The following is a 25,398-nucleotide window of genomic DNA, read 5'->3' on the forward strand; positions in this document are numbered from 1 at the left end:
TCCAAAATCTTTTCATAGGCATAGAAAACACAAACGTTATGGTCACATGACTAGAGAGAGACAGCCTCCTTCTAGACAAAGTGACAGTGTCTGTTTTAAACCTGTCACCCTCATATTCTCCACTTTGGTTCCCCAGTCAGTGCCTCTAACTCCCACTCCAAAGTCTGTCTACTCCCACCCCCTCATCCCAGGGCAGGGTGACCCAGTGATCAGAGTCTCACTTGCCCCTATGGGCCAGGTAGTACAGTTCAATAGTCCCAATGCAACCCAAATGTTCAAGTCTAGAACTTGCCCCTATTTGCAAGGCAGCACAGTTCAATAGTCCCAGTTTATAGCTTGCCCCTGCTTGTGGAGGAATGTAACCCAATGGTCAAAGTCTCTCAAGGGTCAGTAGATAAGGGAAACCTTTACATCCCCTGCAGCAGGGGGTCCAGGCCCTTCCACTCCACTGGACCTCAGCCCAGGGACCTGTTTGTGGCTTCCTCAAGCCACTGAGTCAGCAGGGAAAATTCAAGCAGCAACTTGCTGACTCTCCAGTGTAAGCTCACTCACCCTGTAGCCATTGCTGGCCCTGAGTTTCTTCCTACTATTGGGCTGTGTCTACAAAGGTACGATCTCACGCAAAAGCGGCCGCTCTTGTGCAAAAACTTACTTCCTGTCTACACTCGCCGTGTGTTCTTGTGCAAGTAAACTTATGTTCTAATGTATAAAATCAGGGCTTCTTGTGCGAGAACTCTGACACTCCTGCTCAGGAATAAGCCCTCTTGCGCAAGAGCTCTTCCAGAAGAGGCCAGTGTAGACAGGCAACATGAATTTCTTGCGCAAGAAAGCCCTATGGTTAAAATGGCCATCAGAGTTTTCTTGCGCAAGAGAGCATCTACACTGGCATGGATGCTCCTGCGCAAAAGCACATCTCTTGCGTAAAAGCACATGCCAGTGTAGTCGGTCTTTTCTGGAAGAGTTTTTGCAGAAGAATTCTTCCGCAAAAGAGTTTTTGCGTGAGAACGCGCCAGTGTAGACATAGCCTAAGTGTCTCCACTCACTGATGAATCTCCAGCTCCCCTCCTTCATCTGGAACTTGTAAGGTCTCTAGATGGCCTCCGGGGTAGTGCCTCTGCATTTGGATAGTCTCTACAGTTTGCCCAGAACTGGCAAGGCATATTCACTCCCTTCAGCCACCAGTCCTAACTCTCTTGGTGTTGCGGATGCCCCCAGTAGTCATTAAGGATGTTAAGCGGCAGATAATTGGCTAACTGTGTAGTCGATACAATTTGTATCGACTACACGATTAGTCAGTAAGGGAAGTCGTTCAGTCCCAGCTGGCATCCTGGCTCCTACTACATTTAAACTGCAGAGCCTCAGCAGGGATAGGTCCCCAACTCAGAATGAGCCAGTACTCAGCAAGCCCAGCTCAATCCTGGCTCACAGCAGGTCCAGCAGCGAGGAACTGGGACCTCCCCCATACCCCGCTGCTGACAGGGGCTGCTGCCGGAGCAGCTTGTGTTCACAGCCAGCCTGGGCCACTCTGGACAGCGGCTGCTTTGCGGCAGCAGCCCCTGTCAGCGGAAGTCCCAGCTCCCTGCTGGGACCCACCACAGTCCTGTGGAGCAGCCTCTGCTCACGACGAGCCTGGGCAGCCTCCTCTGCTCCATTCTGATAGAGGCAACAGCGGGGAAGGAGAAGGTGGCACTGCAGAGAGGGTGCTGGGGGGAACCCACTTTAAAGCTGGCTCCCCCAAGCACCTGCTCCTGCTTTCCCCCGCCCCCATCCCCCTTACTGCCTGTGATACAGAGGCAGCAACAGGGAGAGAAGAAATGCGAGTTGAATACACGACTACCTCCCTAGTAGTCACTGCAGTATAGTTCTACCCTGTGGGCTTACTGTCCCCAGTGACCTCTTTCATATTGCATCCCTGCTCTTTGTGGCCTTCCCTTTCCATGTTATGGAAAACAGTTCCATTCCCAGCACTTTCTGTTTTCTTGGCACAACCAAACTCTTACTGTGCTTTAAATTAGGATAAGATGAAGCCACATACCAAATTTGGTGGTCGTAGCTCTCACCATTCAGAAGGAGTTCTTGAAGAAACAGACTCACAGAGGGACAGACAGACAGATGCACACTTCGAAACTATATAGATGTCTCGGTGTTTTGTTTCTACTGGTGGTGCCCATTAGCTAGGAATGGGGAACCGTGGCCAATGCTGAGGGAGTGGTGCTAGCAGAAAGGGAGGCCCCTTCCAGGATTGGTGTGGGGTCAGGGAAGGCAGGAAGTCTGCCTCAGCCCAATTTCCAGCCTCTTCCTAGAGCCAGCACCCCATACTTCCTCCTAACCCCCATACTCCCTGCCCCAGATCAAATCTTCCTCTCAGAGCCAGCAACCCACATCCCCACCTGCACCCCTGCTGTGGGTGGTTCTAGCTCCCCAGCTCTGCCCCTTCTGCCCAAGGTCCCGCCCATTCATGCCCACCGCAGTACAGCCTGCACAATGGCTGCTGCCCCACACTCCCAACCCATTCTGTACACTGGCCCTTGCCCCAGGCTAACATTCCCCCCACCCACCCACCTGCCGCCCAGCACTGGGTAGCATGGTCTCACATCCTGGAGCACCGGACAATGTGGCCCTAGCACACGGGTGGCCAACTTGTGGCTCCAGAGCCATATGCTGCTTTTCAGAAGTTAATATGTGGCTCCTTGTGTAGGTACCAAATCCAGCGCTAGAGCTGCAAGTGCCTACTTTCCACTGGGCTGGACCCCCAGCTCTGTCCTAAGTGCTGTCCCCCTCCATCCTTTCCCCCCTAGGATCCTGCCACTTCCCACCCTCTCCACTGAGCCTGTCACACCCATGCTTCACCCCCTCCAGTGTTTTCCATGGAGAAAGAGCTGATCACAGTGGACAGGAGGAAAAGGAAAAGGCGGCACTGACCAGTGGGTCTGCCCATGGGCGGGATGTGCTGAGAGTGGTGGTTGGGAGATAATCAGGGCTGGTGACATATAACTGTTGCTCTTTGGCAACGTGCATTGGTATATTCGGGCTCCTTCTTGGGTTTAGGTTGGCCACCCCTGCCCTAGAATCTCTGCCCCGAGCACCATGGGAAGGGCTGGAAGCATGCAGCCCAAGCCTCCTCAGCTCCAAGCATCACAGCGGGAGGGAGAGGGTGGATGAGTGGTGCACAGCTCCAGCATCACCAGCTCCAGAGCATGGGGAAGGCGCATTGCTTGTGTCAGGAACCACAGCACAGCTGATGCCCGGGGGCAGCAGTACTGCACATCCAGAATGCCTACTGCTTCAGCACAATGTTCTGGGGGGGAAGTGTGGGCAGGGCCATGGCTGGTGGTTTCCTTTCCTGACCTATTATATCCACCACCCATGACCCCTGCCCCAGCCCTGTCTCCCTGTCAGAGCCAACACCATGTACCTCTCCTGCCCCTAAGCCCCTCCGTCCCAGCCCAGAGCCCACACACCCTCTGTAACTCCAACCCATGGCCCCAGCTGGATGAAAGTAAGTGAGGGTAAGTGAGTGCTGGACAGGGAGGATGGAATGAGTGGGGCAGAACTTGGAGGAAGGAGCAGGGAAGATCCTGAGCTTACATTCAAAAAGTGATCCTGGGCACAGAAAGGTTGAAGACCACTGCACTAGTTAGATTCCATCTGCAGATTCTCAGGCCCAGATCCTCAAAGTTGCCTAATTCCCCCTGATGTGAATAGGAGTTAGGTGCCTGCCTAAATACCAGTGAGGATCTGAGCTTACTTTGAATTTATCAGTATAAGATTGCAATATAAAAAGCCAAACTTAATTAAAAAGAACAGTACCAGCTGCCAACTATGTAATAACATAAAAATAGATTTGATATGAAGACTCTCATTTGCACTAAGGCCTCTTCACACCACCAGGCAGCAAAAAAAAAAAAAAAAAAAGGCATTAAAGTACCATCTTTTAGCATATATAACCCTCTGGTTATGCAAGATTTTACAATTCCCATTCCCCACCTCGTTCAGGTGTTATACAAGTTTTTTTTTAAAACACAGAAATTAAAGGAAGAGAAGACTAACTCTTGCTTAATAAAAGCAGCATCTTTTAATTTAATAATAACGGCGGTGATTTCTGGTTTCAAGCCCAGCTGGTTAATTTCTCTATGTACAAAAGTTTTAAAAACATCCATGTTCTTCTCCCATTCATTGGGAAGCCATTGGCCAACAGATGTCCGTGTGCAAACTGACATGGTTTCTCCGCATAAATTTGTACACCCAATTTCCCGAGCCCCCATTAAAATCATAGATTTTCTGTTCTATAGCCATAAGTCAAACAAGCCTTGAGCTGTATAGCTACCGTTGATACCGCCTGTTTGTTCTCTCTCTGTGCATGAACCCAGCGTTATCAGCTGCGGTTTATTAACACTTCATTACAGGTGCTGTTCATTAGCAGTACCTGTGGTTCATCTCCTGTGGGCTATACACGTGCGCTGGTTATCTAAAACTTATTTTAAACAATCAGGAAAAACCATGGGTTATGCACGGGTGCGTGTAATTCACGTGCACGGGTTATATACACTAATTTACGGTAGAGATAAGTTACATTTACATTTGCTACTGTCAGAGCAATTTTAGGATGCCTTGGGTCTTATCTGCCAACAAAAGTTGTAACCCTTTCACTAAATCAGTTTAGAAAAGTGCATCATTACATTGAGATAATCCCTTTCTTGGAAAAGCTTAAACCCCATATTGATTTGATATCTCAATAATGAACTGAAAGAATGAACATTTACACCAATATAAAAGCACCCAAAGTCCCAAGAACCCAAAAATAATTGGCACGACTTGGAATCCTTAGAGAACTCCTTATTAGCTGCCTCAGCAGAAATTTAATGACACCTGAAAGTAGTAGTTCTGGTTGCTCCACAATAGGCATGTTGGCAAAGAAATGTGCACTGCTGTTGTAACTGTGTTGTAACTATCAATGCTTTCACCTCCTTGCCTATCAACCCATGCAAGCAAGTGGGATTGTATCATACTCAGGAAGCACGGAGGAATCCGCTAGTGACAGGTCATATTGCAGCAGGGATATAATTGGGGTTGTAGAAAGGAGTCTGTGCGCTACACACACGTTCAGCAAAAGAGGATATTTGATAAGAGTATCTGCCCCACTGGTGGCCATGCTACACTTAGCAGTAGATTTGTCCTCTAGTGAAAAATGAGAAGGCACATTCCTCCTTACAGGTGACTGAGCTGGGCTAGAATAGATGTAGCGTCCTGGTTCAATGTGGGCCCTTCCCTATCTTGTAGTAAAGGGAGGGCATAGAAAATCCCCTGAACCACTCCTTCTCTGCACCCCTAATCTCAGCCTGGTGTAGAGAGGACGGGGTGGGGAGTTGGACAACAACCCCTCTACTGAAGGGCAGAACTCCACTCGCTTCCTGGTATCAAGCTTTGCAACCTGACAGGAGGGGTCTGGTCACCCCTTGGGTTTGACATCCATGGTGCCACGGATGCCGATAGACCCACCCCGCTGAAACCAGCCCTGCCACAGCGCAATGTTGAGCCGTTTCCCTTAATGGGAGCTTAACACTGTGGGGGTTGCTTTGGTTTTGGGGGAGGTGTCGAGGCCTCTTCTCCCGTTTGTACAGCAAGCAGCAGAGGCCGGGGCTACGGTACGATCCCCAATGATAACAGTGCGCTGGCTCGAACGGCCGGCAAACCTCCCAGCCAGTCACAGGGCGTCGCACAGCCAAACAGCACGCTGCAGCCCCGCTCCCCCGTGTGCCAGCCGGGCGAGAGCCGCTACCAGCGGCTTGCAGGGAGCAGGCGCTGAGGGGAGGGGCAGGCGGAGGTGGGGGCGGAGCGCTCGCTTCAGGCCGGTAGAGGCGGGGCGAGGCCTGGGTCGCGCCGGGAGGCCGCTCCCGCTGGGGCAGGGGAGCCGCCCATTAATAGAGCTGGCGACGGCGACGGCGGGGGGCGATGGCGGCGGGAGCGCAGCGGGAGCTGGAGAACGTGAGCAGCGGGGTGCCCGGGGGGGAGGCCTGTGCAGCCCGCGCCGGGGGCTCGCGCTGTGCTCGGGTGTCAGGCAGCCGCCTGCACGCGCCGGGCGGGAGCGCCGCTCAGCGTCCTGGGCTCGCAGGGGAGACGCAGGTTGAAATGGTTTGGCTGTGTCCGTCCTTCGCACTTCAGGGGGGGTTCTGCGTGGGAAGTCGTGGAGCTGGGTCCTCTCCGGGCTGGCCCTGCACTGGCTTCTCCTGAGGCGGCATTCCTAGAGCCAACAGCTGTGTGCCTCAGTTTCCCTAGCTGCCCTGTCAGACGCGTAATTCTACTCGCAAAAGAGAGCTGGGTTTTTTTTTTTTTTAAAGCAAGATGAATATGCTTATAATAAGAAACATGGCTTTAGTATGTTAGGAAAGACAGGACTAGGCAGCACTTTAAAGACTAACAAGATGGTTTATTAGGTGATGAGCTTTCGTGGGCCAGACCCACTTGCTCACATCAAGTAGTGGAAGAAAATTGGCATGACCATATATACCAAAGGATACAATCTAACAAAAAGTGAACACATATAAAATCGACGAATCTGGTTTAAGAACAGAGGAGGGGTGAAGGGGGAAGGTTAGTGTCTGTGAGGTAATGACATAGGGGTGATAATTGGGGAAGCTCTTTTGTTTCAGCTAGACCAGACTAACACAGCTGCATCTCTATTAGTATGTTACTGTACTGTTGTGCTTCCTTTCCCCCCCCTCGCCCCGTTTTTTAAAGTTTTTTAAATGACTGGAGAAACAAGTGACAAAGTGGGTCCAAGGGCGTGCGTGCTTCTTTTAAAATTGATGTGTTGGAAAACAAAAGGCAGCCTAAAAGCCAAACCGATGTGTTTGTTATATATACAATTGCTTCCAATGTTTATTCAACAGAAAATTCTTCTATTAGGGGTTTTGTGTTTGCTTTGCTCCTCAGTGCTCAGCACACCCTGTTCGAGAGGCCTGTGGGGATGAACGGGAGAAGGGACTCCCTAACGAATTGAAATTCATGACCTGAGGTGGGTCATCAAAATTGGGTAGACCTAAAAGATAGACCTAAAAGATAACTTTAGGGGTGGATGAAATGAGTTCTTGTAAAGAGACGTTGTAGTTACGATAAATGTCAAAAATTGTCAATTTAAAACTCATTCTGAAAATTGGTTTTATTTACGTTCCTGCATAATATCTTGTCTGTGGGCTTTAATAAGGAATACTATTTGTTTTTTTTTTAAACACTACTGTTTTGACATTTTTCAATTAATATCACTTGTAGTATGCCACCTTTCTGGCTGGATTGTGTACGCATGTGTGTATGTGTGGGAAAGACAAAGATAAATCACAAAAGCAACTTCACTGCATATATGCAAGTAACAGCCTCCCTCTGCACCCAAATTATAGATGATTATATGCACAAAACTTGTTTGTTACTTTTTTAAGAAGGACTTGAGGAAGTAGCATGGCTATGAAACTTAAGTTCTCTATTTAATACACAAGGGATATTGACCTTAAAAGTACAAGCTGCTATAATATCTGCACTTGGCTATCCAGATGCAGCGTCTGTGCAAACAACACCTAGTAATGTCTGATTTTTGGCATGGAAATATGGCTGGAGGGGTTTTGGAAGCTGGGAATCTGATATGAGTAACTAGAACTAGTGTAAAGAGATGCTTTTGTTTTCTTGAAAGCAGAACTGCAGTAGAAAGCCACGCATGTGACTTCCATGCATTGGTCTCTTCTGCTTTGACCTAGAAACCAGGCCTCAATAAGTCTGCAGTATAGTGATTCGTGTTCTGGCAGGTTCCAATGTAACCAGGATATCTTGGAAGCTATTGGATTTAGTCATTCATTTAAAATCCAAACATACTGTCCCCAGTACAGTAGAAAAGATTGTCTGATTCTGAGAAACATAGGTTGGTTATGGATTAGTGCTGGTAAGAGGGAGGGAAATGATGCATATTTTAGGTATATTTGTTTTTCACATGAGACTTAGAAAATGACACCCACTTCTTTTAGTCAACAGTTGGCTGCTAGTGAAAGGTGAATATTTGCCACTTCTGATGTAATTTACACAACATCCCTGTTTATTGTAGTACAAGTGCTTTTATATTGTAGGAATAGGAGGCTAGGAAGCAGCATGGTAATTGAGAATACTTGAGTACATAATACAATCTGGTTAGACTGGTGTTTTTATGCCAGTTAGCTCCATATGCACTTGAGAGTCCTTATTAATGAAGTATGTTGACCTCTCCTTCTTTGATGCTTGGATATGAGTTGACTTGAGAGTTGACCAAACAAAATAGTTAAATTTGTTGGGATTCTGCCTTGTTGATTGCAGCAGCTTGCTTTGCCACCTTTGTGGCAGTGATGCAATCAAGTAAGCAACTTTTGCACTATTGGCAGAAGAATTCAGAGTATTGTGTATGCATTTTTTTTCTTTGCATCAAAGGCTTTCTAACATGTTTCCTCTGTACTTAATCTGTGAACCTTGGGGATTTTCTGGGTTGTAGAGGGTTTGGGGTGAATGGATAAGCTTGTTGAATGTGGCCTTATACTTAGATGAGTTGAAAACCAAGGGAGTTCAGGTGTCTTAAGGGACAGACCAGCTTTGTTTGGTCACTTTCCTGATAAGTATTTTACTTCCTTTGGATGAGATAATCAGATTAGGAGAGTGTGATGTCAGGGATCTCTCAAAGCTTGTGTATTTTCAGCAGCATGTGTACCTTCTAAGGCTCTCTGGGAATATCTCATGTCTTCCATGAAGGCTAGGAGATCCATTACTGAAACATTGCAATAGTACGTGAAGGATGAGGTTATTGGGCCCAAGAAATCTGTTGGATTTTATTACCATGTTGTGCTGCAGCTCTGAGGCCTTCCTGAAAGGTGACACAGATTTCTGTCTGACAGCCTGTGTGCCACTAGAAGTCATAGGTTCCTGGTCTTCGTTTCATAGCACGTGCATGCACTCAGATGACTTCTGTAGCAGAAATGGGAAGAGGAACAGGAATACACGACATTATTTTTAGATGCATTGTGGAGACACTTAACTTGTGATGCTGTGCTTGGGGAAACTAGTTTCACTAGGGTAAGGTGGAGACATGTTTCAGTCACGTGAGAGTCACAAGTGCTTGATCTAAAATTGCAGCCTAGATTGTGGTGGTTTTGTTGATGGCCAACCATACAGTCAGCTGTAGGACCCAGGTGGCCACTTAGCTATTTAAGAGTGTTACTTTTTGAGAAGGTGGCTGCAGAAGCCTACCTTTGGTTATCTTAATGTAGAGTTATAAGGGGGATGACACCAGAATCTACTAGAGAAGGATGGGGGGAGGAGAGAATTTTTTAGAAAGGGAAGCGATCTCAAACTCCCATATGTGGGCCACTTATGGCCTGAGCAATTGCACAATCTGGTCTGGGAGTCCCAGTGGGCTTGGCGGCGGGGGAACTACCCATTACCAGGCCCCAAGCTGTGCCCCTTCTTGTCACCATGTTGCCTCTTCCTTCTCTCCTCCCCACCCCCCCCCATGATTGTAGGGAGAGTGACAGGCCCTGACCAGTTGTGCAACACCAGCCCTCCTAGCCCCCTGCGGTGTTCCCTGAAGCCATGTCTTGGGAGGGCACAGGGTGCCATGGGGTGGGGGAAAAGGATGGGGCAGTGGTGCGTATGGGAGGAACTCGGGGGCTGATAAGACAGAGACACCCCCCCCCCACACACACACACACCCTTGCCTGGACTCACTGGCTGGATTGCATAATTCCTCTGCCCAGGGATAGCCTGGGGGCAAAGAGTTTGAGATCCCTGGTGAAGAGCAATTGGATTCTAGGTTCTTTCTATGGTGGTGGTGTTCCAGATCCTACTGCTAAGACTTCAGGATCTGTGTTGTCTTGTAGCCCGGTGTTACCAGATTTGCCCAATACTCTGGGGTATGCTCATTTATTAGCAGGGCTCGACAAATTATGGAAAATCTTACTCGCCAAACAAAAAGGACTCGTTTTTTTAATGGCATAAATTCCTAATAAGAATAAGAACAGTAACTTCTAATAAGCAGGGCTCGCCGAACCGCGAGCTTGGAACTGCTGAAACTTCTAGTGGTTGCCTGTTTACACACATACCCAATAGTCTCTACTGGAGACAGACACTACCCTGTCCCAGGAGACTATCTTGGTTATGACATCTCTTGCAGTCCACTGAGATGGAATGCCAGTTGTGCGACCCACTCACTGGCCTATGTTGCCCATTGCTGCTCTGTACGCTGCACTTCTATATAATCCTAGAATTCTAACCAAATCTAAGTAATCATCATCTTCTGCTTGCAAGTGTGTGTACTAGTAGGCATAGCATAACAAGATTTTTATTTTTTTTAAAGGTCATCTGTTTTAAATTATAAACACTTATTTATTCAGTGGGAGGAAGTCTTTGTTGATGGAGTTGAGACAATTGTTTAACAGTTGTTGAGATTTGAAAAGGAAATACTTGATAATTAACATGTCAAAATATAAACAGTAAAGATCTTTAAATCTAACACCTACCAACATTTATTGATAAACATCTAATTCTTTGTATTTGATTTATTAGGAACTTGTCTATAGGCACCTGCTCTTCACTTCTCTTTACCTGGCTTATTGTTGTTTAGTTCTAACATGTTTATACAAGGCTCAAAATGAAACACAATAATCCTGTTTATAAATCAAAATAAGCATCCATACTGACTGTTTATTTTTATACTTAAAGTATATATTGTAAGTAAATGTTAAATGGAAGAGAACAGGTTTTTATGGCTCTCAATTCCTGATTGATTTTTCAATTTCAAATGAACTAGGGGAGGTGTTACTTTGCCCCTTCAAATTAACTTTTATTTACTTTGAGCTTCAATTTTTCTTTTTGTAATGGAGTAAATGCTGACATTTACAGTTTTCCAAAGACTAAAAACAATATAGATCCAGCAGTACATGAGATTCTGACCTACTTATTAGGGATGTAGAAGTGTAGCCGTTTAAATGGATAACCGTATTACAGGCAGTCCCCGGGTTATGTACAAGATAGGGACTGTAGGTTTGTTCTTAAGTAGAATCTGTATGCAAGTCGGAACTGGCGTCAGCCGCTGCTGAAACTGATCAGTTTCAACTGCGGGTGAATCTGGATGCCAGTTCTGACTTACATACAGATTCAACTTGAGAAACCCAGGCGTCCCCAAGTCAGCTGCTGCTGAAACTGATCAGCGGCTGATTGCAGGAAGCCTGGGGCAGAGCAACTCTGCCTGGGGCTTCCTGTAGTCGGCCGCTGGTCAGTATCAGCAGCGGCTGACTTGGGGACACTTGGGGCAGAGCAGCTGGGGTGCTGCTGGGTTGCTCCAGTAGCGCGGCTCCTCGGCTCTACTGGAGCAACCCAGCAGCACCCCAGCTGCTCTGCCCCAGGGGTAGGCAAGAAAAGCCTGGTCTGCTGGGGGGGGGGGGGTGCAGCTAGTGCCCCCCCCCCCCCAAGCAGACCGGGGAGACAGGAGCAAAGCCGCGGAGCACGCCCGCAGCGGGACAGCCCAAGTGTGCCTGGGCTGTCCTGCTGCGGGCGTGCTCCGCGGCTTTGCTCCTGTCCCCCTAATCTGCTGGGGGGGTCCAGCAAAGCCGCTGGACCCCCCCCCCCCCAGCAGACCAGGGACACCTGAGCAAAGCCGCCGCCTGGGCGGCTTTGCTCGGGTGTCCCTGGTCTGCTGGGGGTGTCCAGCGACTTTGCTGGTCTGCAGGGAGACGGGGAGCAAAGCCTTGGAGCACGCCCGCAGCGGGACAGCCCGGGCGCTTGAGCTGTCCCCCTGTGGGCGTGCTCCGCAGCTTTGCTCCCCGTCTCTCTGGTCTGCAGGGAGACGGGGAGCAAAGCCTTGGAGCACGCCTGCAGCGGGACAGCCCAGGCGCGCCTGGGCTGTCCCGCCGCCGGCTTCCCCGGCGGCTTTGCAAAGCCACAGGGGGGCTGGGGCTCCGGGGAAGCGGGTGGTGGGACAGCCCAGGTGCGCCTGGGCTGCCCCGCAGCCCCAGCCCCTCCGCGGCTTTGCTCCGCGTCTTCCTGGTCTGCAGACCAGGGAGATGCGGAGCAGCTTTTCTCGCCCTGGAGTACACATAAGTCGGATCCGCGTAAGTCGGGGACTGCCTGTAGTTTGGTACAGAAAGATCGTGTGCCTTGTAAACAGTCATTGAAGGAGAAATGTAAAAAAAGTGTGGGGAAAAGTAATCTTAAATCCATGTTTAAATTTCAGGGTTCCCTGGAGGTAACCCAGAGCACAGAAGATGATCCTCTACTTGATGCACCACTTCTTCCACCTCATGAATTGCATTCACAACTGAGTCCGAGATTCCATGCTATTCCGACAGTCTTAGTTGCCAATTTTCTGTTGCTTCTACATGTAAGTGGTTTTTTTATTTATTTTAAAGTACCCTCAGATTTTAATTAACTTGAGTATGAGGAGATAATGGGAAATTCTGGTTCCCCAGCTGTAATGCACTGGACCTAAAGCATGGATTGTGAGTAAGGAGAGCAGTGTCTTTTGTTGCATACTCCTCATACCTTGTGTTTAAGTTTTCTGTCCCAACACTGCCAACTTCCAAGTCGCATGGATATGGCAGGTAATCTAGTCAGATAAGAAGTCGCTTGACTTGAGTGTATCGGATAATGTGAGTTATAGAATCCCAGTTAAATTGGGATATGGCTTCAGGACCAAGAAAGCATTGCTGCACTTACTCTTTTGTGCAGAGTTGTTTGGTTTTTTGTGAGTTTTTTTTAAATTTAGCAATACTTGATATTAAAGACTAATCCAGTCTAAATTTTTGGTTTATTATTTATAGTTATTTCCTGTGAACTTAGCTTTGTCAATGCTCAGCTAGTTCTAAAACCTAGTAAATAAGTGTCTTAGCTCTTCTCAGGTTAGAAAAAGTCTTCAGATCTCATATGTAAGCAACTTGCACTCATATAACTGTATCAGTATGTTTAATAGAGTTTGGGTAGATCTGATGTTGACAATGCATTAATGTTACATCTTCAATACCCTTCCCACTCTGAAATGTTAATGGGGGTGGTGGTGGTGGTGATGTTCCAAAGGCATACAAACTACATCATCAAAACCTGTTTCTTAAAATGGACTTTGCTACGTTTGAGCAACCCCCTAGTGTAAAGACCCTTTAAACCAATTCAAGAGTGCATAATGTCAATTTAGTTGGTGTTATTTTGGTATGTAGTCGTGCCCTAAACTTGTCATGTTGGTAACTACAAGCATTGAAATAGTGCTTCTCTTTGATAGGCTTTAGCTGGTGTTCTCAAGCACACATCCATCTGAATTTTTCTCACCATTTTTTTTAAATGGAAAAACAAAAATAATTATTTAAACCTTTCACCAAGCATATTCCAGTGTAAAAAGTAGTGCGTTTGGTTAACTTAAATGGCAGGATTGATGATGCAAAATTGGGTATCTGTAGGTAATCGCGAAGTATTACTTTATTTTCTACAAACTAACTCTTCATCATATATAATAGATATAAAAAAATATATATGGCTGACGATAAATTAGAAATCATTAAATGTGTACAATAAGGGAAGCTAAAGACGTGGGGGGGAAATCCATCACTGGTAAGGCTAAGGACAATAAGTACCCTTCTTATCCTTACTGTATGCTAGGGACAGAAAATCCTAGCAGTGATACTGGTCCATGATTAGATAGAGGAGGTAAAATTTAGTAATGATGCAGAAAAGGCAGAACAAATTTCTGTGTTCTTTCCAGGAAGAAGTAGCATGATATATTTTTTTTGTACAAAGATGAAGTATCTTCTAGAAAATTGCATTAGATTTTTTCTTTCATTTGAACCAATCCAAAAAATGAGGCATAGTAAGTAAAAAGATTAAGGTAATATTGCTTACACTGTAACTACTAATATTAAGGTCTGTCTACTTTCTTTCACAGGTTGCTTTTGTTGTCTTATCATTTTTAGCAGGTATATATTGTTCTTCTGCACACCCAGTTGAAGATGTGTGCCCTGGAAACTACACCAACCCACTTAAGGTGCAAAGTGTCATAATCATTGCAAAGGTAATTCTGTGGCTTTTGCATGTTCTCTTTGAACGATATGTTCAGCATCATCACAGTAAAGTCAGAAGCAGAGGATACCTCAAGATCTACCGATCAACAAGAAATCTTAAAAGGCTGCCACTCTTAATACATTCTACAGGTGAGATGAACTTTTTTGAATTTTGTTCTTCGTGGATTTTGTATGAACAAACATTGTGAACTGAACTATTCTATCTGTGCTTTTTGAATTCTTCATCTAAGGTGTGCCACACCAGTTTGAGTGCTATGCTTAATAGTTGAGTACAAACCTCCAAACTTGTTTGTCAGTGGAGCAGGAGGCTAGAACTCTTTGAGTTGAAATAAATTTGGAAATAATAGCACTGACTGGATATCTTGCATTTGTCCACTAGTCATTTTCCTCTGTTTCTGGTGAAGTGTTTGCTGTTAAGATGTCTTGAATATAACCATGAAGCAATAGGACTGCTATTGGCTGACCTGCATTCTGAAGGCACTATGTGCTTCATATAGTAATAAGAATCTGCACTGCTTACACTGTGTGTAGGCTTCTGATCTTGACTTTGCAGTCAAATTTGAGAACTTAAGAGCAAAGGATAATCATGTAGGAGAAAAGCAGTCACATAAGGCCCGTTTTACAAAAAAGGCTGGGGTGGGGAAGAATACAGAGTAGACCCTCTGATCATTATGAAACAGACTTCCTCATTTCTAGAGTTCTGCACAGATACATCCACATTTGTATCTGTAAAAATGAGTTGCAAATATCTGCCAAGGCACACTTGCAGGACTCTACTCATTTGCATGTAAAGAGTGATCATGTGCATGTGTGGAGAGAGTTGCCAAGCGATGTATTCCATAACTGCAAAATGGAAGGAGTTTAAAAGGTCTCATCCCCTTGGCTTTTCTCCAGATACTCCAACTTTTAATTATTTAGGCCATATGTATACTACAGCATCACAAGCTCCTACACTGCTAGTATGTTACTGTAGCACCAATGCTTCCTATTGTTAGAGAAGAAATGGGGTGGACAGAGCAGAGTAATGGAGGCAATGGTTTGTTTTCTCTCACAAACCTGACACACAGCTTCTCCCTTTTGAGGGTATAAATAATCCAAGTTGCTTGTTTTCCCCATCTCTGGCCTCCCGTAGTCCCTTCAAATTGTATTCTGCACCCACTCTTCAGGGCTGGGCCAGTTGCTAAATTCAAGCTTGATCCAGAATCAAAAAGGTATGTCCCTTCAGGCCCATGATTCACCTGCCCTCAGATCATTCGCCAGTATCAGTGGCAATCCATTCTCCAGCCCTTGTCAGGAAGTCTGCGCTTGCATCCTCCTTTGCCTCAAGTCACTGTGCTGAACTGGCTGGCCCCTGCCATTTTTTCCTCTCACTTACTCTACCAATTTAGCAAGGAGAGTGGTCTATTAAACTAGCCTCCACACCTCCTGGTCCCTTTCTTAAATATTTTTTTAAAACTGCCTTTACTTGGCAGTTTTGGTGATTCACACATTGTGTGGAATGTCCAAGGTAAATGTACGTGGGCTGTTTACCCCCATCTGCTCCTGAGCCGGCTGTTGCTTCTCTAACACCTATATTAGTGGGAAAGGTTTTCTTCATTCACGCCAAAGTGATAGCTATTAACAATGTTCCTTCTGCAAGCTTAAGGTTTCTAATAAGTCCTAAGTGTATACACACACAAATGAAACTTGACTGGGCATGAGGGTGGGGGTTAACTTTCCTCAACGGCTATTGAGGCCTGAAGGTGGAAATAAATTGTAGTACCACATTTCATAAAATAGCAATTTGGCCCTGACAGTTCCAGCATAGTAGCCTGACAATGATCTGCTTTAAATCAGTAAATGAATTCTATACCTATGTTACATCTGTCAGATGTCTTGCATTCCCTGGAATTGTAAATATGACAAGAAGTGTGGGAGGTGAGCAGGGGCGATGGTAAAACTGGTAGGAGGAGTGGGAATTCATGTCTCCCCTGCCTGATTTGGAACAGGGATTGGATCTTGGTATCCCATGTGCTAGGTGAGTAGCCTAAGCGCTAGGTTACTGGTTATTCAGGGGTGGGTATCTTGTTTCTCATCTTGGAGCTGTTCTACTCCATTCAAATTCTTCTTATGTAACGCTATTGCCCTGGTGAGCTAGAATTGGGGAGAAACTTGAAGCAACATTTCAGTAAAAGTCTTTCTCGGTGGGCTCTGGTATGTATAGTTGTACTCGCTCATCAGCTGTAATTATGTAGGGGGTACGTTTAGAAGATAAAATAAAAAAAGAACAAGGTAAAAATCACCTAGGAAAGTTAGATGCCTGCAAGTCACCAGGGCCTGGTGAAATGCATCCTAGAATACTCAAGGAGCTGATAGGAGGTATCTGAGCCTCTAGCTATCATCTTTGGAAAATCATGGGAGACAGGAGAGATTCCAGAAGACTGGAAAAGGGCAAATACAGTGCCCATTTATAAAAAGGGAAATAAGAACAACCCAGGAAACTACAGACCAGTTCATTTAACTTCTGTGCCAAGGAAGATAATGGAGCAGGTAATTAAGGGAAATCATCTGTAAACAATTGGAAGGTAGCAAGCTGATAGGGAACAGCCAGCATGGATTTGTAAAGAACAAATCACGTCAAACCAATCTGATAGCTTTCTTTGATAGGACAACGAGTCTTGTGGATAAGGGAGAAGTGGTGGATGTGGTATACCTAGACTTTAGTAAGGCGTTTGATATGGTCTCGCGTGATATTCTTATCCATAAACTAGGCAAATACAACTTCGATGGGGCTACTATAATGTGGGTGCGTAACTGGCTGGATAACCATACTCAGTAGTTATTTAATGGTTCACAATCCTGCTGGAAAGGTATAACAAGTGGGTTTCCGCAGGGGTCTGTTTTGGGACTGTCTCTCTTCGATATCTTCATCAACGATTTAGATATTGGCGTAGAAAGTACGCTTATTAAGTTTGCAGATGATACCAAGCTGGGAGGGGTTGCTACTGCTCCAAAGCATAGGGTCATAATCCAAAATGACCTGGACAAATTGGAGAAATGGTCTGAGGTGAACAGGATGAAGTTTAATAAAGACAAATGCAAAGTGCTCCACTTAGGAAGGAACAATCAGTTTCACACATACAGAATGGGAAACGACTGTCTAGGAAGGAGTACGGACGAAAGGGATCTAGGGGTTATAGTGGACCACAAGCTGAATGAGTCAGCAGTGTGATGCCGTTGCAAAGAAAGCAAACATGATTCTGGGATGCATTAACAGGTGTGTTGTGAGCAAGACATGAGAAGTCATTCTTCCGCTCTACTCTGCGCTGGTTAGGCCTCAGTTGGAGTATTGTGTCCAGTTCTGGGCACCGCATTACAAGAACAGTGTGGAGAAATTGGAGAGGGTCCAGAGAAGAGCAACAAGAATAATTAAAGGTCTAGAGAACATGACCCATGAAGGAAGGCTGAAAGAATTGGGTTTGTTTAGTTGAGAAAAGAGAAGATTGAGGAGGGGGGGACATGATAGCAGTTTTCAGGTATCTAAAAGGGTGTCATGAGGAAGGAGAGAGAACAAGAAGCAATGGGCTTAAACTGCAGCAAGGGAGGTTTAGGTTGGACATGAGGAAAGAAGCAATGGGCTTAAACTGCAGCAAGGGAGGTTTAGGTTGGACATGAGGAAAAAGTTCCTAACCGTCAGGCTAGTCAAACACTGGAATAAATTGCCCAGGGAGGTTGTGGAGTCCCCATCTCTGGAGATATTTAAGAGTAGGTTAGATAAATGCCTATCAGGGATGGCCTAGACAGTATTTGGTCCTGCCATGAGGGCAGGGGGCTGGAATCAATGACCTCATGAGGTACCTTCCAGTCCTAGTATTCTATGAGTCTATGCATGTAAAACATATGCTCTACATATATAAAAATGAACACACTTGTCTGCCTAACAACTACAGTCTTTCAAGTACTTGCAATTCCTCTCCCTGTAAAGCTAAACTGAAGTGGCATGTTTTGTAGTGGTACACAGAACCACCAGAAGGGTTCTATACTGAATATGTAGAACAAGATTGCTGTACTGAACGGTCAAATACTAGACAATACATCTAACATTGATACTAAACATGACTGATGGCATCTTGAAGTCATGAATGTAAGGCACAAATTAGTGACAGCTAAATATAGAATGAAGGTCGCTTGAAGAAACACTAACTGTTCTGTAGGAACTAAAACTTTAAGCTTCACAAAAAACTACAGTTACAAACACATTTCTGTTTTACCCTTGGGGCGTTTAAATAACACATCAGTCATGGTTTTTTTCTATTGCATAGCTATAATCCATTAACCTAAAAAATGAGGAATATAGATTAGGGATGTTAGTATGTAATTGAAAAGATTATTTACTGCATCAAATGTTAGCAGTTACACAATTATTTGAGAGTCCCCTTGAGCAGGGCCAGCAGCCAGTGCACTCCCTAGGAGCCTCCTGCCACTCAGCACTGATGACTCTGGTACAGAGGCAGCAACACAGGACAGCAGCAGCCCCTGTATGCAGGGGACCCAAGCTTCCCAGGGACAGAGGCTGCACTGGCATCCCATGATGAGCCTGGGCCCGCTGCGGATAGAGCCTGCTCTGTGGCAGTAGCTCCTTTCTCCCCCACCCGCGCTGCTGCCTCTAATAGAGGTGGCAGCACAGGGTGGGGCAGGTAGGAGCTGGTGCTCCTGGGGAGCTGGCTTTTTTAAACTGGCTGTCTCCAAACAGCAGTTTCTGCCTTCCTTCCCTTCCCCGCGCCCCCTCCCCCCATTGCCTTTGTGGGAGGCAGCAAGGAGGCGGGGGGAGAGGGGAGACATAGGCACTTGGGCTTAAGCTGTCTCCCCATGCATATTGGCTCCCGCCTGTCCCCTCCCCCACACTGCTGTTTCTTCTATAGAGATAGCAAGTGGCAGAGAAGTGGATGTAGTTGACAGGATGAACCGATAGGCTTATCGGTTAATCGTGTAGTCAGACACATGTTGACATGCCTAATATAGATGTTGTAGGAGGGTCTTTTTGAACCACTTGACAGTATTGGCTAGACTAAAACATATAAATGTCATTTCTGTTGTGTTTTTTTTTCTTAAGGAAATGCCGCCCTGCTTCTGATACTGGCAGCTTGCTATTCCTTTCCTGACAACAGGAAAGTATGTCTCTACCTGATCCTGGGAGTATTGTGTCTGGAGCTGGTTTGTTCTCTGTTATGCATAGTCATTTACACAGGTGAGAACTGCAGTTACTGCCTTGTCCTGTGACTGCCTTACAAAAGCTACTAAACTTTCTATTGGCTCTGCTCTCTAAGCATGGTACCGGTTGAACCTCTGTGGTCCGGGACTGATCCTGCAAAATATGTGGTCCTTCCAGATCACGGATGTTGCTGGATCAGAGAGCCCTAGCCACAGAGGTTGCCAGTGACTGGGAGCTCAGCTGGCAGGGCAGTCTGGAGGGTCAGTGGTCTGGGGGTAGGGAACCTGGCCAGCAGCTGGCAGCCAGAGCAGAGCTATGACCATAAAATTAGTTTCTCATATCTTGACCCATTGCAGGCCATTCAGACATTCTTGCTTACAGCAAACTGGAAATCGTTGTCATGCCTTGAACTCTAAATGCTGCCAGATAAACTAGGCTACTTGTCCATTTTAAGGTATTTCCTTGGAAATTACTAATATAGACGAACTGTACATAATAGTGTATGTTTACCACACATTACTAGCATGCTCTCATGGCAGTTTTATCAGACACATGTTCAGAGTGGATTTTTTTGTTTTGTTTTTTACTCTGACTCAGAGCTAATATTCTTCTTGCTTAGTCAAAACTACTTTCCTTGGACATGTGGAACTTAAATTGAGATGGAATATCTCAGTCTTTGAACTTGCAATTGCCTTCCAGTTCCCCTTCTTTCTCCCTTCCCCAAATCTCACTTCATCTAGTATTTGATGGTTAGTAGTCCTTAAGTGACATTGAGACTCTTGGAGTCCTTACTTAAATAAAGCAATACACATTTCTAGTCCATTACCCATAACTGTACCACCAACAGTTGGTAGAAAATAATTTAACATAGAAAACTATATTGGATTACAGGCTTAATAGGTTTGTCCTATTCCTCCAGGACCATGTTTGTTTGTTCTATTTTGGCTTATTCTATTAAATCCTCACAGTGGACTTACTGGTCCAAGTAATTTAAAAACTACATATATTAAAATAATCCAGTCAAATTTTTGAACTTCCATAACTCAAACCTAGATGACCAGATGGCCTGTGTGCCATGCTTATAGATCATACGTGAGACTTAGACAATATGAAACACACTTCTCCTGATTACTCAGACTAGTAAGGAAAATAAAGTGTTACACACGACACAGTTCAACTGTTCAGTTTATAAAACCAGAAATTAGATGTCTTAGGTCCTAAATGAGAGTATGAGCTTAGAGACCTTTATTGCTACAGTGAAATACAGACAAATGTTCCAAAGTGGTATCTATTTTTTTATCTTGCTTTTAAATGCCATGTAAACATCATCGTCCTTAAACTCCTGGGAATCCTTTTTGTGTCTCTCTTTTAAATCTGAGGTATGGATTGGTTTCATGTAAAAATCTAACTTTAATCAACTATACTTACTTCCTAAAGGACTGATTGAGACCAGTCCACTTCTGGAGGAACTGAGTGTCTCTTATGTTTCCTACTTCAGTCAGCATTCATTTTGTTGTGTATCTGACACCAAACTATAGTGGTAGTGTAATTCATGTTCTGGAATTCCTCTCAGTAGTGACAAAGGAGACCAATTACAAAATTAAAAGAATGGTGTTGACAAGAGGGGAAAGGTTAACAGGTTGAGTTAAAGGGGAACAAAGTAGTGGAGAGGAAGGAGAAAGGAAACACATGTTGTAACATTATGCTACTAATTGTCATGTGACAATCATGAAAGTCAAACTGACTTCTAGATAGTAATATTAAAACTCTACTCTAGAGCAAACTTGATGTCTGGAGAAAAACCTAGTTAGTGACTTGATAGAAAGTTGCAGAGAGTAGCTATTTCCAGTGTAATGATAAACTATTAAATATTATGAAAGCTTTGAATATGCTGTTTCAAGATCTGACTTAATTTTTTTAACTTGTGCTCATAATAGTATTGAAACTGCCTCAAAAAATGAAGCCCCAAATGTAGTGGTACTTCACTTGGCTATAGTTCAGGCTCTGATACTAAGGTTTGTCTATATGGGGATTTTGACCAACATAGCTGTAGCACAGTATGTTTTCCTATATAGCTTTGCTGGTATAATTCACTCACGTGGACATTACTCAAGTGTAATTACTCCAAAATAAAATCATTCTTATAGTGTTCACAAGATGTTGTGCTGGCATAGCTATAGCAGAATATTCAGCTATATCTTCCATTTACAGTCAGTATATCTTCCAGTGTAGCAAAACTGGATATTGTAGCAATGACTTTCTTTATAAGTGGCAACTTCCTGTCAATAAAATGCTTATATCAATGTGTGTGTGTGTGTGTGTGTGTGTGTGTGTGTATATATATATATATATATATAAATAAAATATGCAACTTGATATCTGATCCTCTTGAATTTAGCATTGTAGCAAACAGCATGGTTAAAAAGACCTCAAATCTATACTTAACTAACATGAAAATTTATTGGATATTATTTTCTCTGCTTGAGGCATCCTATGATCTGCCTCTAGCAACAGAAATGCAATTCTATAAACTCTGTACTTACAACATGTTCGGTAGTGCCTTATTCCAGATAGTCCCACTTATCTGAACATTACTCCACAAATAATGCTACTGAAGGATGTCAGTGTGGCCTTTGATGTTCAGTGTGTTTCCCTAGTGGTCTTCCTCTATTCAGAGTAATCATGCAAAGATAAGCACATCCCCAGCTCCATTGATAGACTTGAAAGAGGATTAAGGGTGCTGAGCACCTTCAATTTTAGACCTTGTAAGGGCTCTTGAACAAACCCTGCCATACGTTCCAGTGTGTATACAACAGGCATGACATTCTTACTCAAAATTTAATATTCCATCCCTCAACAAACATAATGAAGGTGACCATCTGAAAAGCTTATTTTTTTTCTTTCCTCTGTGTGCCTCTTACCATAAAGTAGTCTTAAACTTTGGTTACACGTCTGCCTGAGTTATTCCTGTGATCAGTCAGGCAACAGGCTTCTGCATAGCCAGTGTCTGAGGAACTCCTGAGGGAAGAGAGGAGAAACATCTTCTCTTCTTGGAGAGGCTAGAATAGAAGAGAATGGGCCATTACATAAAATAGATTTTTAGGTATGTCTTGGAGACTGTCATATATTCTTTTTATTTTAACATAAATTCTCTGACCAGATATACAGTATGATACATCAATAACTCAACCAGAGTCAGTACATACTAACCTGCATAGTCTAAAATGAGGATTGTTCAGTTCACTTTCAATAGGTAGTCTTTACATAAAGGTCTGCTTAAAATTATTAGCTTTGTTCAAATTATCAGCTTTGAACGTTCAAAGTTGTTTTTCTGTCTCTGTACTTGAGAGTCTATTTTAATAGATGACACTACTTCATGTTATTTGCACAGTGGTGCAATATTTGAGTTGAAAAACTGCTGAAGAACAGTATTGATGTACAGGTTGGACCTGACTGGTCCCAGATGAGGGATTTTTCTGGACCACAATAAGTCCCTCAGGCCCCCTATCTCCGCTCCCACCTTCCCCCTCCTCACCAAGCTTCCTGGCTCCCCATGCAGCCCAGTTATGCTGTGTTCCAGCCCAGCTGAGCCATGTATTGGCTCCTGGAGCTCCTCCCTCTCCTGCAGCCCTGCTGAGCCACTTGTTGGCTCCTGGGTTTGCCCCTCTCCCACTTAGCCCAACTGAGCCACATGCTGCCTCCTGACTTCTTCCTCATAGCCCAACTGAGCTGTGTGCTGGCTCCTGGCCTCCTAACCCCCTGCTGTGTGCCAGGACTCTGATTCTGGAATATCTGGTCATGCTGGATCACAGATGTTGCTGGACCAGAGAATCCTAGTCTAGAAAAAAAAATACTTTGAGTTGTCAGGAGTGAACATTTTTGTATTTGGGCCAAATTTGAATTTGTGATTTTTAACTTTTATATCTGCCAGGTTGTATAGACTGTGGACATGTTTCCAGTTGGTAGTATTAATGACAGTTTTCTCTGCAAACTGTGTTGATTTTAGGCATGAAAATTGAGCTATCCTGTTATCCTTGTAACTAGTTCTCTAAGATCAGACTGAGGCATACTGATCCCTACTATGCTACCCTTCCCTGTTTTTTAGAAGTGATAGCAGCTTCTAATACTTGTAGCAGCCCACCTGTCTAGGGCAAAATGTCTCAAGAATTGACAAACTTACTTTTTAATTTAAAGCATATCATAGAATCATAGGGCTGGAAGAGACCTCAGGAGGTCATAGCTCTCAGCCCGCTGCCCAAAGCAGGACCAATCCCAACTAAATCATCCCAGCCAGAGTTTTGTCAAGCCGAGACACATACAGCATGGATTCTGACAATGGAGGCTCATTTAAGTGGAGTCCTATCAATGCAACATATGGAGCTCAGAATCCTAATTCTTCAGGAGTTTAAATAGTCTGAGAAGCTAATAAGTCATTTATTAATATGCATTAACAATGCAGAGTGAAACTACACACGGATGTCAGGACTTCAATGGAGATGAATTGAAATTAACAGAGTTCTTAAGATAATAACTATATAGCACTCCCTCACAAGATATTTTTGTACAAGAGACTGGAATGCTACAAGTAGAAAAGGGAAAAACCCACTAATATACAGACAACATGGCTTCTAGTCTCAAGAATTATTTTGTAAACTTGGCAGTTTTATACACAAACTGAGAACAAAACAGTATAGACAGATAAGAGCAAGCAAGTGCATCTTTTATTTCAAAAGTCTTCTTTTAATGAGCCTTTTATCACTGCAGGAAATGTAACATTCCTTTCTCTCTACTCTTGGGGTAGAGGTCAGGGAACAGCCTTAAGTACAAGAGTGCTACTTGGGCATTTCATAGGTAATGCAAGCTACACAGGTCTGGGACATGCCCTTACACAAATTTAAGCAGCAGCACCAAAGGAAATGCCAATTTCTAAGGTGTAACCTGATCCTCTTGTTGGGCTCCCTTTTTATCCCCTCTGCTGTTACTTGTGAGGCAGGTTGGGACCCTCTGTAGAACTCAGTTTAAGTGCCAATTAACCCTATTAATAAAGAGTCTGCATAATTAACTACCTCTTTTCGTTTCAGTGAAAATAAGCAATTTCAACCAGGCAAAGCCAAGGCCAGATATAATTGAGGAAGAGAAGATATATGCTCACCCCAGTCACATTACCTCAGAGATTGGATTCAGGTAACCACTTCAGTTAGTTTATGCGGGTAACTGTGTAAACACTTGGCATCAATTTCTGTACAGAGTGGTGTGTGGGACCTTAAAGCGGTCAGGAAAAATGGAAATGTGGTGGTAATTCCTTAGTGGACTTCTGCAGCATTGTGGAAGTTATGTGCACAAAAATCAGAAGCTGCAAAGATGGTCCACCACAGCCATAGTAACTTGATAGAGTACAGAAATGATGAATCATGAAAAGGGTATGCTATAGCTTTAGTAGATATTGAGTGGCCCTATGACAATTATAGTAGATAACTGTAATTCCTCATTCAACACGGTAGATATGTTTCAGAAAATGATTGTGTTGAGTGAAAACATGTTATGTGGGGTCAATTTTCCCATTGAAAATAATGGAAAAGGTGGGGGTTGCGTTTCAAGCAGTGGTGTCGAAGTCAATTTTCTGTTGGTGCTGAGTCGTCGACATCAACATTAGACGATGTACTGTACAGTACAGTAAAACTCCCAATAGGGCATCAACTAGAACCCAGATGTACTCTGGTCAGCCACTCTCTTGACTGGGCTGCTGAGAGCTGCATGTGCTCTCACAGCTCCAGCCTGCACTTGTTAGCGACTGGGACATAAGGTTGGGGGAGAGAGGGGACTGACTGGGTTACAACAGGGTGGGGAGGTGTTTGGCTCTGGGGAAGAGAAGGGGAGGAGAGGGAAGGGGGATCCGGTTGGGAGTACAGTATGTCCCTGTGATAGGTCTGCCAGGACCCGCATTGTGTCCAGCAAGGGGGGGGGGGGGGTCGCCGGGTAACGGCGTTGTGAGTGGTGAACCCTCGGCCGCTTTGCAGAAAGGCGGGGGAAGCCCCGAGCAGCTGCTGGAGACAGGCCCATTGAGGAAACCCAGCTGCCGGCCTGCAGGTGGGAGCGGGTTCCAGCTGATGTCCAGTGAGAGGGGGGTCGCCAGGGAATGGCGTG

At 44.8% G+C, this 25,398-nt stretch overlaps 1 protein-coding gene across 2 annotated transcripts in view; it reads left to right on the forward strand.

Annotated features, from left to right (window-relative positions):
- TMEM192 (transmembrane protein 192) overlaps positions 1 to 25,398 on the forward strand; it is a 55,873-nt gene that overhangs the window by 25,007 nt on the left and 5,468 nt on the right. Inside the window, exons 1-5 of one of the 2 annotated variants that reach the window (XM_075930156.2) lie at positions 5,829 to 5,985; positions 12,233 to 12,379; positions 13,928 to 14,192; positions 19,156 to 19,290; positions 24,336 to 24,438. In XM_075930156.2, the coding sequence (XP_075786271.1) occupies positions 5,953 to 5,985; positions 12,233 to 12,379; positions 13,928 to 14,192; positions 19,156 to 19,290; positions 24,336 to 24,438 (683 nt within the window). In that variant the 5' untranslated portion in view covers positions 5,829 to 5,952. Of the gene's footprint in view, positions 1 to 5,828; positions 5,986 to 12,232; positions 12,380 to 13,927; positions 14,193 to 19,155; positions 19,291 to 24,335; positions 24,439 to 25,398 lie in introns of those variants that run through there. The other variant, XM_025186073.3, reaches the window with a different exon arrangement.

The sequence above is a fragment of the Pelodiscus sinensis genome, chromosome 4 (genome assembly GCF_052426305.1).
Source record: "Pelodiscus sinensis isolate ZL-2025 chromosome 4, ASM5242630v1, whole genome shotgun sequence".
NCBI classification, from domain to species: Eukaryota; Metazoa; Chordata; order Testudines; family Trionychidae; genus Pelodiscus; species Pelodiscus sinensis.